Source organism: Mesoplodon densirostris, chromosome 9 (assembly GCF_025265405.1).
Source record: "Mesoplodon densirostris isolate mMesDen1 chromosome 9, mMesDen1 primary haplotype, whole genome shotgun sequence".
Lineage (NCBI taxonomy): Eukaryota > Metazoa > Chordata > Mammalia > Artiodactyla > Ziphiidae > Mesoplodon > Mesoplodon densirostris.
The window spans coordinates 28,673,316-28,685,163 of NC_082669.1; the positions used below are offsets into that span (position 1 = coordinate 28,673,316).

Genomic DNA, 11,848 nt, shown 5'->3' on the forward strand with positions numbered 1-11,848 from the left:
GCCTGAGGTCTGTGGGCCCTGGGGTGGGCACTGTCTCTTCTGAGCCTCTGCATCTTATTGGCAAAATGAAAGTATATGAAGAAAGGCAGTCTCAATGATAGTCTTTATGTCCAGCGGTGGCCAGAGTAACTAAGTGCCTCAGCCTCCCCCGTCCTCCCCGACACACCGCTGGCAGGGCCCTGGTTATGCCCTCCTCGGTAGAGAGGAAAGACAGACTTTGTTCGTTCAGAAAACAGCGGCTGGCTGGCTGCAGCACTGTGTTCACGCGCTAGGAGGGTGTGAGGGATACGTGCTCAATGCCCTGCAAGAACTTGGAGAAAGGGGGCGATCGGTGTAGGGACAGTGGGTGCTAAGGTGTCAAACTTCCAGTTATAATAAGATACATAAGTCCTGGGGATGTCATGTACAGCATGGTGACCACAGGTAACTTTATATTTGAAAGCTGGTAAGAGAGTAGATCTTTTTTTTGCGGTACGCGGGCCTCTCACTGTTGCGGCCTCTCCCGTTGTGGAGCACAGGCTACGGACGCGCAGGCTCGGCGGCCATGGCTCACGGGCCCAGCCGCCCTGCGGCATGTGGGATCCTCCTGGACCGGGGCACGAACCCGTGTCCCCTGCATCGGCAGGCGGACTCTCAACCACTGTGCCACTAGGGAAGCCCGAGAGTAGATCTTAAAAGTTCTCATCACAAGGGAGAAAAATGTGGAACTATGTGCAACTATGACCTCACACCAAGGAGTACTTCCCAGAACTGCCAGTGTCCAACACCGCCTCTGCAGGAGACCCTCCAACACTAGCAGATACACCAGAAAAACATCTACACGTGGAACAACTCCTACAGAACACCTACTGAACGCTGGCAGAAGACCTCAGACCTCCCAAAAGGCAAGAAACTCCCCCACGTACCTGGGTAGGGCAAAAGAAAAAAGAATAAACCGAGACAAAAGAATAGGGACGGGGGGCTTCCCTGGTGGCACAGTGGTTGAGAGTCCGCCTGCCGATGCAGGGGACACGGGTTCGTGCCCCGGTCCGGGAAGATCCCACATGCCGTGGAGCGGCCGGGCCTGTGAGCCATGGCCGCTGAGCCTGCATGTCTGGAGCCTGTGCTCCGCAACGGGAGAGACCACAACAGTGAGAGGCCCACGTAGCGCAAAAAAAAAAAAAAAAAAAACACAGAGGGCCAGATTTAGGGCAGGGTGACCAGTATATTCCCTCTTGTCACCGTCTATGCTCTCTGGACCCCCGTGCCCTGCACCCTGGCCCGCAGCAGGGCTCAGCCTTCATCCTACAGCCTCTCCCTGAGACAAGAGCATCCTCCTCCTGCAGCATCCAGGGCAGAGAGAGAGTCCACAGACATGTCAGCCCACCCCGCTGGCATCCGCCCCGTAGGTCGTCACCTTATCTGGGAATTGGGTTCACCTGGATGACAGGTAATCTGCCCTGATTAAATGTTAATCCAGCAGGCGGGAGTGGAGCTGATACTTCAGCAAACTGTTCTCAAAAAGTGTATGGAGGTGCTGGTGATGATTCTGGCCGAGATTCGGGAACACAGGGTCCTCTTTTCAGTTCTCTCTGAGTTGACTTACCTTTCTACGCCCAGGCTTTTTAGGCTCTAAGGGACTCTCGGCCCTCTCTGTTGGTAATTTTTTGGTGCACCTCCCCAAGGTCTTGGCAGAGCTGCCCTGGTGTGTCACTCAGCTGCGGCTTGGTCCCTGCCACACCTGACCCCGCTAATGTCCCTCCATCACTCAGACACCCTCTCGGGTTGTGGTGCTTTCTGGCTGTCTGCATCCAGTAGAGGAGAAGCTCCAGGAGGCCGGGGCTGGCATGTTGCCTTTGCTCCTTACCTGATCCCAGGTGCCCTGCTGTGTTTGGGCCCTGGCTGTGATGGGCTGTGGGTTTTTTCTGCTGTGCTCACATCTGCTTTCCTGTCTTTCAGGAGCCCAGCAGCCGGGGCTGCCGTTTTACACCGACCCTGGAGGACCAGGGATGAATCCTGCTGGGAACCCTGTGGCGATGGCTTTCCAGGTCCAACCCAACTCACCCCAGGGAAGCATGGCCTACCCACCACCCCCTTCCTACTGCAACACGCCACCGCCCCCATATGAACAGGTGGTGAAGGCCAAGTAGCCGGGAGCTGCCTGGCACCTGCCTGTGCAACTGGCCGGGGAGGCCGGGAGAGGCTGTCACTCACCCTCCCTGTCCCCATCACTGTTCACCTCCAGGAATGGTCTTCTGAGCCACTAAGGGCAAATTCCTTTTTGATATCTTCAAAGCAAGCACAGCTTCCTTTCAAGTTTTCCTTGGAGGACCAGTATTTGAATTCACCCCGTGTCTCCTCTGTTGCTTCTGTTTCCAATGTAATCTGTGCTCTGGCCGAGTGGAGAGTCCTGAGGGTTGACCCCCTAGGGTGGCGCGCCCAGACCCTCAGGGGAGAAACCCCGGTGGAAGGTGAGGCAGGGTGCGTGCAGGTGAGTACATGTGAACGTGAGGAGGGGCCCGGGCCGCCCAGAAGGCCCCGCACATGGCAGGCAGCCCGTCTGAAACGAGGCACCACAGGGCCAGCTGTGTGAGCCCCTTGCCCGTCAGTCTTCCTCTTCAAAAGGCTCTCAGAGAGACAGGCGGTGGCGGCACAGCCTAGGAGCCCTCTCTTCTCCATCCCCTTCCTGAAGACCAGAGCTGCCCTCTGCACAGCCAGGACTGGGAGAGCCCTGGGCACGGCTTGCATCTCAAGGAGATGAGGATCCGGAATCAGACCAAGTTGCTGTCTATAGTTATCTGAAAGTCACTAAGGAAAGTGATTTAAATTCATGGGAAATTGCCCCCTGCCTCAAACCGGACATTGCATTTGATGAGCTCTTGGTCTGACTTGGGGAAAAAAATGTACGAGCCCTTTTCAGTGTGTCCTGTGGAAGGTGGTGTGGAGTCCTGTCCTGAGGTCAGACTCGGAGTCTTTCCTGGACATCGGCAGCTCTCTGGCCTGTGGTCACGGCCAGGCACCTCTGTGCCCTCCCCTGAGGTAGCCCTGACGGTGCGTTGTGATGGATTTTGGACACTTTCAAAGCAGAGAGGCATGTCCGGCTGGGAAGCCACATCAGCCTCTGGAGAGAGGTGTCCCAGCAGGGCGCAGTCAGTGGCTCGAGCCTGGGTTGGGCAGGCCTGGGCCCTGGCTGGTTGACCTCAGCAGGTGTCCGCCGGGCTCTGACGAGGAGCTTGTAAAGAAAAAGACGGAAACGCAAGACCCCAGGACTGCAGAGCGATCTCTTCAGAAAGGACCAAATAGATTTCACTGATGATGAGTTCATCAAAATTAGAATAAAGAAGATCTGGTTGGAAACGCAAAGCCTGGCTCAGAAACCTCTCTGGCCCTGGGATCACAGGTAGTCCTGGGGTTGTTAGGGGGCCCAGGTCCTTCTCCTCTGCGTTGTCAGGAATGCCCACGATCGCGTATTTAAACCCAGAGTGAGACCTGACAGGTCACGTATAGGAAGGGCAAAGCTGCGTAGCCGAGACATGTAGTAGACCCCTGTATATGTAGTGGTGGGGTGGAGTGCTTATTTTTGAAATGAACTCAACAGAGCCTCTTGAGGAGTTGTCACTCACTGAACCTGTGCATCAGGACATCTCACCGGAGTGGATACTAAGGGTTTTCATTCCCTAGCCCTAGTCTCTGTGTCCCTGCTCTTCTGGGACACGTCTGTGGCGTAGGGGTGAGGAATCAGGATGGGGCCACAGTGACTTACCTTTTCTAATGGTGGGGAATCTGGGAGCCTCCCCGGGAATTCCACAGGATGCTCTTGAAGCCAGATGAACACCTTGGAAACAGTCTGTGAACACGGATGCTGCTGCCGGTGTCTTTGACCACCGAGTGTGACCTCTGAACTCCTGTGCCCAACTTCAGTACCTCCCCACACTCAAGTCCTTGAATCGAATGAGACAATAAAGGGCAACACTTGCTGTTTACAACCCAGGATGATTACATGGGTCCAAAAGGTCCTCTTCCTCCAGGTCATTCATTTTGCATTTTCAGGTCCAGTTTCTCCCTTTATTGTTCTGATGAGGAAGCGCCCCGACAGCTGCCCCTGGAGTTGGATTGGGTGCAGCTGAGTTGCCACCCAAATGTCCACGACGAAATTTTGTTTATCTTTTTGATAGCAAATGATCTTGAGACTGAATGATTTCGGTAGCAATCAACCATTTTATATTCATGTGTGTGAGATAAATTTTGTTTTCCTTTGAACCGGGGTGAGAACCCACTACTGTGGGCACTGACACTGTGTGTGGAAATTCCACTCGCAGTGGCATTTCCTGCCCCTTCTGTTTCCCCCCGTGCTGTCGGTGGACAGTGCCCACTGCTTGGAGCCAGTCCAGCTCCTGGTGTGTGAAGGTGCATAGAGTTCCTTAGCGGGTGTGGCCAGGAGCGAACCGGGAGCAGATCGATGCATGCTTTTCCTCTTGTAACACTTGGCTCACTTCTCTTTTCTGTTCTTTTGATAGGGTCATGTTTCCTATGTATGCAAAATAAAAATAAATTTGGGTGTGTGCTTTGACTGTTTTGCTGGGGAGTGGGAAAGAGGGGAGAGATGAAGTTTCTAAAGAAGGATGGACAGTGGGCTCTCAGTTCAGCTGGGTGGGGTGGAGTGGGTGAGGAATGCACCCAACCTCAGCAGAACTGGAAATGAGATGCTATCCAAGAAGATAAGGGGGCTTCCCTGGTGGCACAATGGTTGAGAGTCCGCCTGCCGATGCAGGGGACGCGGGTTCGTGCCCCAGCCTGGGAAGATCCCACATGCCGCGGAGTGGCTGGGTCTGTGAGCCATGGCCACTGGGCCCGCGCGTCCAGAGCCTGTGCTCCGCAACAGGAGAGGCCACAACAGTGAGAGCCCTGCTTACCGCAAAAAAAAAAAAAAAAAAGATAAGGAACTTTTGTTTCACCAACACATTTAAAATATCTAGCTAAGGAAAAAATTACCGGAATAGGAAGACAGAAGCATTAATTATGTGGGCTCACAGCTAATACTGATATTAGTTATCTGGCGGCCTGAGTGTGCTTTGCATAGGTAGGGGAGCCTTGATTTTAAAATCCAACTCTAGGGCTTCCCTCGTGGCTCAGTGGTTAAGAATCCGCCTGCCAATGCAGGGGACACGGGTTCGAGCCCTGGTCCGGGAAGATCCCACATGCCGCAGAGCTACTAAACCCATGTGCCACAAGTACTGAGCCCGCGTGCTGCAACTACTGAAGCCTGTGCACCTAGAGCCCATGCTTCACAACAAAGAGAAGCCACTGCAATGAGAAGCCCGCGCACCACAAAAAAGAGTAGCCCTTGCTCGCCTCAACTAGAGAAAGCCCGCGCGCAACAACGAAGACCCAACGCAGCCAAAAAAAAAAAAAAAAAGAATCCAGCTCTATTTGGTCAGAAACTGTATTTCTCTCACGGATCTATAGCTGCTACAGTTAGGCTGTATTTTACATGAATCACCAACTGAGATAATGTTTATAAAGTAGTGTTTTATAATTTACTATCTTAAAACAGGACAGGAAATAAGGTAGAAGAGGCCAGACAGCCTGCTGGTGGGGAACTCAGAGCTGACTTACACGCCTCACTGGACAACCCGCTGGTCATCAGCTTCCCCCAGTGAAACGGGAGCAGGGTCATTTACACATCAAAGGTCATGACTGGAGATGGCAAACACAGTACTCACTCTTGTCTGTCCCTCCAAATTTCACTGAACTCCAAAAAGTCCATAATAGTTATCAAGGCAAAAAAGTGCAAGATCAGAAATTGTAATTTCTGAAATAGAAGGTGGCAGGTGGGATTGACAGGTGAAGAAACCAGATCTGAGAAAAGATGGGAGCTGACAACATGCAGAGGAGTTTCAATGACTCAAATGATCTCCAATCTCAGTTTCCTCAACTGCAAAAATCACATTATGGTCACTCAACAAATGTTAGAAATCCTCTGTTCTCCCTCATTCCTCTTTTCCCTGAGCAAGAGGAATTGAAGCTGAGTGGGAGAGAGAATGAGTTCCCACCCAGTCCTTTGCCCGTCAGGAGATGAGCTCCGTGGTGTGAGGGGAGCAAATTCCCCTTGAATACATCCAGGATGTGAAGATGGAAGCCGAACGGGTCCCATACACTGCCACTGCCCCCCATGTCACCTTACCGTCTTGAAATGTTGGCTGTGGGCGGCTCAGCAGTGGGTGTTGAGCCCACCAGAGCTGGGAAGGAGAAACCTCGGGCAACCATCTTTCTTCCCCACCACTGACGTTGAATGAGGTCTGTGCGTGCCCCAGGACCAGCCATGATTATAAGCAATCCGTCCTGTTACCTGGGTGTCTCTCTTGCCATTCCCTGACGCCCCCATTGCTTTTTGTTCCAATGCTCCTGCTTCCTTGGCTGTGCCGCGGTGTCCAGGGTGGATCCTGCTCCAAGCCTTCCTAAAACTGGTGTGGTTGGTGCAGGGACGATTATTGACACCTCCCATCCCCCGGTAGAGCTGGGTTCTGTTGCGTCTCCCGTTCTGACTCCAGCTTTGCTTTGTGAGGAAAGGCTCCTGATCCCCAGGGCCCGTGGTCTCAACAGTAGCAGGAATGCAGGGGGGCCCTGCTTTTTCTTCCTCTCTGGACTCGAAATCACAAACAGTCCTGAGGTCCTGAAAGCCCTGAGTCACATTTGCCACAGACCGGTGCTCATTGTACAGGAACAGGAGACCATGTACCTTTGTGTGTACAGAGTGTGTGCCTTTGAAAAGTGCCTGGTCACAGCCCTTACAAACAATAACGATCCCTCATGTTTTTGAGGAAGAAAGGAATTTTTCATCTTGCTTTAAAGTTTATAAGGAGAAATGCTTTTAGATGTATGTTCTAGACCAGGACTGTGCGTTAAAAAGATGTCAGCTAAGCATGTTATACTAAATTTTCACTAGTTACATCAAAAAAGATGAAATTTATTTTAATAATATTTAACCCAATGTATCAAAATATTATTTCAACATGTAGCAGTGTAAAATATATTAACAAGAAATGTTACATTCTTTTTTCCATACTGTCTTCCAAACCCAGTGTGGATTTTATATTCACCAGCACGGTGAACTTAAGGCAGCTGCATCTCAAGTGCACAGTAACTCCACCTCCAGTGGCTGCTTTATTGGACAGTGTGAGGGAAGTGCATAAGAAAATACTCCGCTCCTATGTTCTGGCCCGTCAGTCACAACAAAATCCAGTGAGGTTAAAAGGAAGTTAATTATTGAAAAGGTTGAAGGTAAAGGTCAACCTCAGGTGATACAGTCTACAGTTTTTAGGGACCCAACACATTCTCTAAATTAAACGTCTGATGTTGTAGATTCTGTAACAAAACTCAGAGTCTTAAGGTTACAAGTCAACAGTCTTGGGAGGTATGGGGCGAATTCTTCCTGAGCTTCTGGGGACCGTGATGGGTGCTGCCCCCATTGCAGCTCAGCCTTTCACTCCAGTCCCCAAAGGCACTGCTAAGGAACACGCAGGTGGCGAGGCCGCAGGTCCAGCGGGACCTGGAGAGCATGCCCAGATCACGTGCTCAGGTCTGGTAGGTGGGGCTAGGACTAGCCCTGGGGTTTTCTGCCCCAAATGTCCCCCAGCCACCAGCTGTCACTCCTTTGTCCTCACCAGGTTCTCCAAGGAAACACAAATCCTGGGAGGAGTGAGTTGCTATCAAGCAAGGGAAGGGAGGGAAAGGCAGTAGTCGTTGGCTTCTTCATGCCTGTCACGGTCAGGAGGAAGTTAGCAGCGTGCCCCCATGTGGGTGCAGAAGAGTATGCGGATACAGATTGCAGAAGTCGTGTCCTCTCGCCAGAGCCCTCATCCCCCAAAACCTGCTAACCATCCGTGCCCTTGAATGAGTTTCTGCCGGCAGAGGTGACAAGGTTGTACTCACAGGCAGCTAGGACCTTTCTCACCTGAGTCTAGGACTGGGCCCTAGGATGCAGGTACAGGAGTTGGATGGGTGGATGGGTGAGGGGGACAGGAAGAAGGTGACAGGATCTACCGAGGGCAGAGTCTGGTGGGCGGGAGGCCTCCTGTCTCCAGGACCCCGGGCAGGCAGTCCTGCTCTCCACGCCCGTTCTCTGCGCTCCCCTGGGGAGATACGAAGCCCGGTCCCTCCCCCTAGGCGGCCCGTCCACTCGCAGAGATGGCGGCGGAGCGGGGAGGGTCCGTGTGTCTCGCCCTCAAAAAGGCCCCAGTGCCCGGCACGTGTAGTTCGGTTCTGGGGAGCCCTGGGAAGGCACGTCCGCGCCTAGCTCAGGTCGGTGCCTGGCCAGCCGTGTCCCCCAGAACCTGGGGAGGACGCTCTGGGCGCGCTGACCTTGGAGAGCGGCTCCCTCTACCCACCTTCTGCTCTTGCTCGCGCCGTGCTGTCCTCGTCGCCCTGTGTTGTGGTGAGGGCCCTGGCTTACACTCGCGGTGGAGCCGGGTGAGCACGGAGGGACCATACGCGCACATGGACGGGCGTTCCGGACGCCCTGCCTCGGCGTCGCCCTGACGACTGGGCGCACGGGACGTCCTGGTGTCCTCGTTTCCCCATCTGGAAAGTGGGGCTACGGAGGCGCCCGGGGTGTGGTGCGAGTTGCACAGCCAACGAGGCACGCGCCACCCCGCGATGAGCCCGGGACCGGGGACCGCGGCTTCTGCGCCCAGATCGCCCGCCCAGAGACGGGCCTGGACCCCGCCCCGGCTCCGCCCCGCCCCGAGCCAGGTTGGGGCGCGGCACCTGCGCGAAGAGGGTGGGGCGGCCCCGGGGAGGCTCCAGGAGGGGACCCTGCTTAGCCCTTCTTGGCAAAGTCCCTGCTGATATTTTTTTAACTCAAAACCCAACCCATGCCTTTATTTTTAATCTAAAATGTAGACCGTACAGGAAAGCACAAAGCAAAAGGTAAACAGAAATCACCTGCGACCCCAGGATCCCGAGACTGCAGCTGGGCGTGTTTCCGTCGCTTTCTAGGTCCCTTGCTCTGACGACACAGGTGCACCGCGGGATCCTTCGTAGCCCGCTTTCCTCTAGCATTTTTCCTGGCATTTAAATAGTCTCCTGCTTCTTCCCTGCAATGATTAAACAGCGCCCCACCACACGGCTGTCCCCCCCCCAAATATCTACGGCACTCTCTTCCCGAACGTCCTGCCTCAGTTTGTTATTCGGGTGGCAGCATCGCTGTCTGGGGCAGCCTCTCCCCTGTTCCTTGAGGACACACACATCCTACCTCTTGAAGCGTTTGAACCAGCCCAGGCCTGGCAACATCAGAGTCCTCGTTGTCATTCTTCAGTGAGCACACTGTACTCATCGTCGGCTCTGGAGTCAAAGCATCTCTGCCACTTAACTCACTGGGTAACCCCCGGTGAGGGATTCTGCACTCTGAGCATCAGCTTCCTCAACTGAACCGTGAGGACAGGAACACCTCCACTGTTGCTTGGTTTAATCCAACCCCCATTGCCTTCCCTATTTCTTCTGTAGAAGCCAGAAGAGCCACACATTTTCTTTGCAACGGGCACAGTCTTGGCCAATGATGGATACTATAGAAGTCTACTCTGGGCCTCTGGGAAAGATTTCACTTTTGTCATAAATGAGACTGGAGTTGCTGGCACCGCCACATGCAGGTTCACCCTGCTTTCAACATTGATGTGATATCTGGAGCTGCAGCAGCTACCTTGTGACCATGATGGAAAGGCCAAGATGATCACAGAGATACCAGCTTTCACTGGGTTGAACCAATTCTAGGTTTCTTATTACCTGAAAAAATAAATTCCTGTTAATCAGAGATTTTCTGTAAGTAACCTTCCTTGTGGGGTGGTTGTAAGAATCACGTGAAGTAATTTTTTTAAGGACTAAATACAGTACCTAATGCTGATAAATACTCAATAAAAGGTATTTTATGGTTATTTTTAGTAGTGTGATCTCAGTTGCCACAGGGTATTTTCAACTCTGATACATGAATGGCCAGGAGTAAGATGCTTGTTGAAGGTGATTCTCTGCTTCCAATTAGCATCAGTGACCTTGAGCAAGTCTTGAACCTCTATGGGCCTCAGTTTCCTCAGCTGCTTATAAAATAATATCAAACTTCCCTCTCAGCTCTAAAATTCTTTGATTTTCTTTTCTTTTCCCTAGAAATCTTTCCATCACAGGATGTAGCGTCCCGACTGACGACCAGAGAAGGATGTGGAGGGCGTGTGACATTCCTAGTGCAGTTTACAAGTCCCTCAGGGCACCCTGGGACTCCCAACCAGGCCTCTGCATGTGATACAGTACGGAGTACAAAATACCACCTAAGAAACAGTCTTGCCAAAAATGTCCAACCAGGATATAACCGCATCTGGAGCAGTGTTATCCGACAGAAATTTTTATGATGATGGAAATACTTGCACTGTCCAGTACAGTAGACACGGGCTAAATGTGGATACTGGGCACTTGAAATGAGGCTAGGATACATATAGCTGATTCACCTTGTTATACAGCAGAAACTAACACAACATTGTAAAGCAATTATACTCCAATAAAGATGTTAAAAAAAAAAAAGAAAAATGAGGCTAGGGAGATGCAGGAACTGGATTTTAAAATTTAACTTAATCTTCATTAAACTAATTTACATTCAGATACTCATCGGTGGCTAGTGGTTTCCATATTGGACAGTGTAGCTCCAGAGTCCAAATCTAACCTCCAAGTTATAGGAAGTGGGAGATGGCAGGACAAGTTTCTGTGGGGTAAGAATCAGACAAACTCATGGGGGAGATTTATAAGACAACAGTCCTGGTGTCTTCAGAAAGTTGATGTCGTTAAAAACAAAACAAAAAAGCAGGTGAGTGTCCTAGGTTATGAAAAGATTAACAAAATATAAAGCAGGAACCTAGATTGGATCCCGATGGAAAACAACAATAATACAGACTTAAAGCACTCCTGAGTTGGTCTGGGCACTGGACATGGCCTGGATGCAACATAATATTACAGAATCATTGTTAGTTTTCTCAGGTGTGACACTGGTATTGTGATTATGCAGCACATTATTATTTTTATTTATTTTTTAAAATAAATTTATTTTATTTTTGGCTGCGTTGGGTCTTCATTGCTGCGCGCGGGCTTTTCTCTGATTGCGGTGAGCGGGAGCTACTCTGCTGCAGTGCGCAGGCTTCTCATTGCGGTGGTCTCTCTTGTTGCGGAGCACAGGCCCTAGAGCACAGAGGTTTCAGTGGTTGCAGCACGCAGGCTCAGTAGTTGTGGCTTGCGGGCTCTAGAGCGCAGGCTCAGTAGTTGTGGCTCACGGGCTCTAGAGTGCAGGCTCAGTAGTTGTGGCACACGGGCTTAGTTGCTCTGCAGCGTGTGGGATCTTCCCGGACCAGGGATTGAACCTGTGTCCCCTGTATTGGCAGGCGGATTCTTAACCACTGAGCCACCAGGGAAGTCCCTACGTCATTTTTTTAAAAAGCTCCCATTGGATCACATTGGTTTACAAACATGCTGTTATTTTTCGGAAAAAAAAAAAAGTTTTTTCTTGATCTTACTTCTCTTACCAACTATGGCCCCATTTCTTTCCTCTCTTTTGCAACCAAACTCCTTTTAGAGTTTTCTGTTCTGCTCACCAATTCACCAAGGACCTCCAGGCTGCTGAATGCAATGGCCAACTCCTAGGTTTTCTCTCACTTATCAGGATCATCTGAGACAGCCGGTCACTCCTCTGCACACGTAAAATTTCCTCACTGGCCTCCAGGAAAACAGACCTCCACCCAACGAGTGCTTCTTCTCATCCTTCTTTGCTGGAGCAAACTCCTCCCGATTCTTTGGTGTTACGTGGCCAAGGCTCTGCCTTAGCTCCTTCCTCCCTCCCCTA

General features: G+C 51.7%; 1 protein-coding gene across 1 annotated transcript in view; it reads left to right on the forward strand.

Moving 5' to 3' along the window:
* The window catches only part of VOPP1 (VOPP1 WW domain binding protein), a 64,809-nt gene extending 60,267 nt beyond the window's left edge, over positions 1–4,542 (forward strand). Inside the window, exon 5 of the mRNA XM_060108518.1 lies at positions 1,939–4,542. Coding sequence (XP_059964501.1) covers positions 1,939–2,129 — 191 coding nt within the window. The 3' untranslated portion in view covers positions 2,130–4,542. The remainder of the gene's footprint in view (positions 1–1,938) is intronic.
* The last annotated feature ends 7,306 nt before the right edge of the window (positions 4,543–11,848 follow it).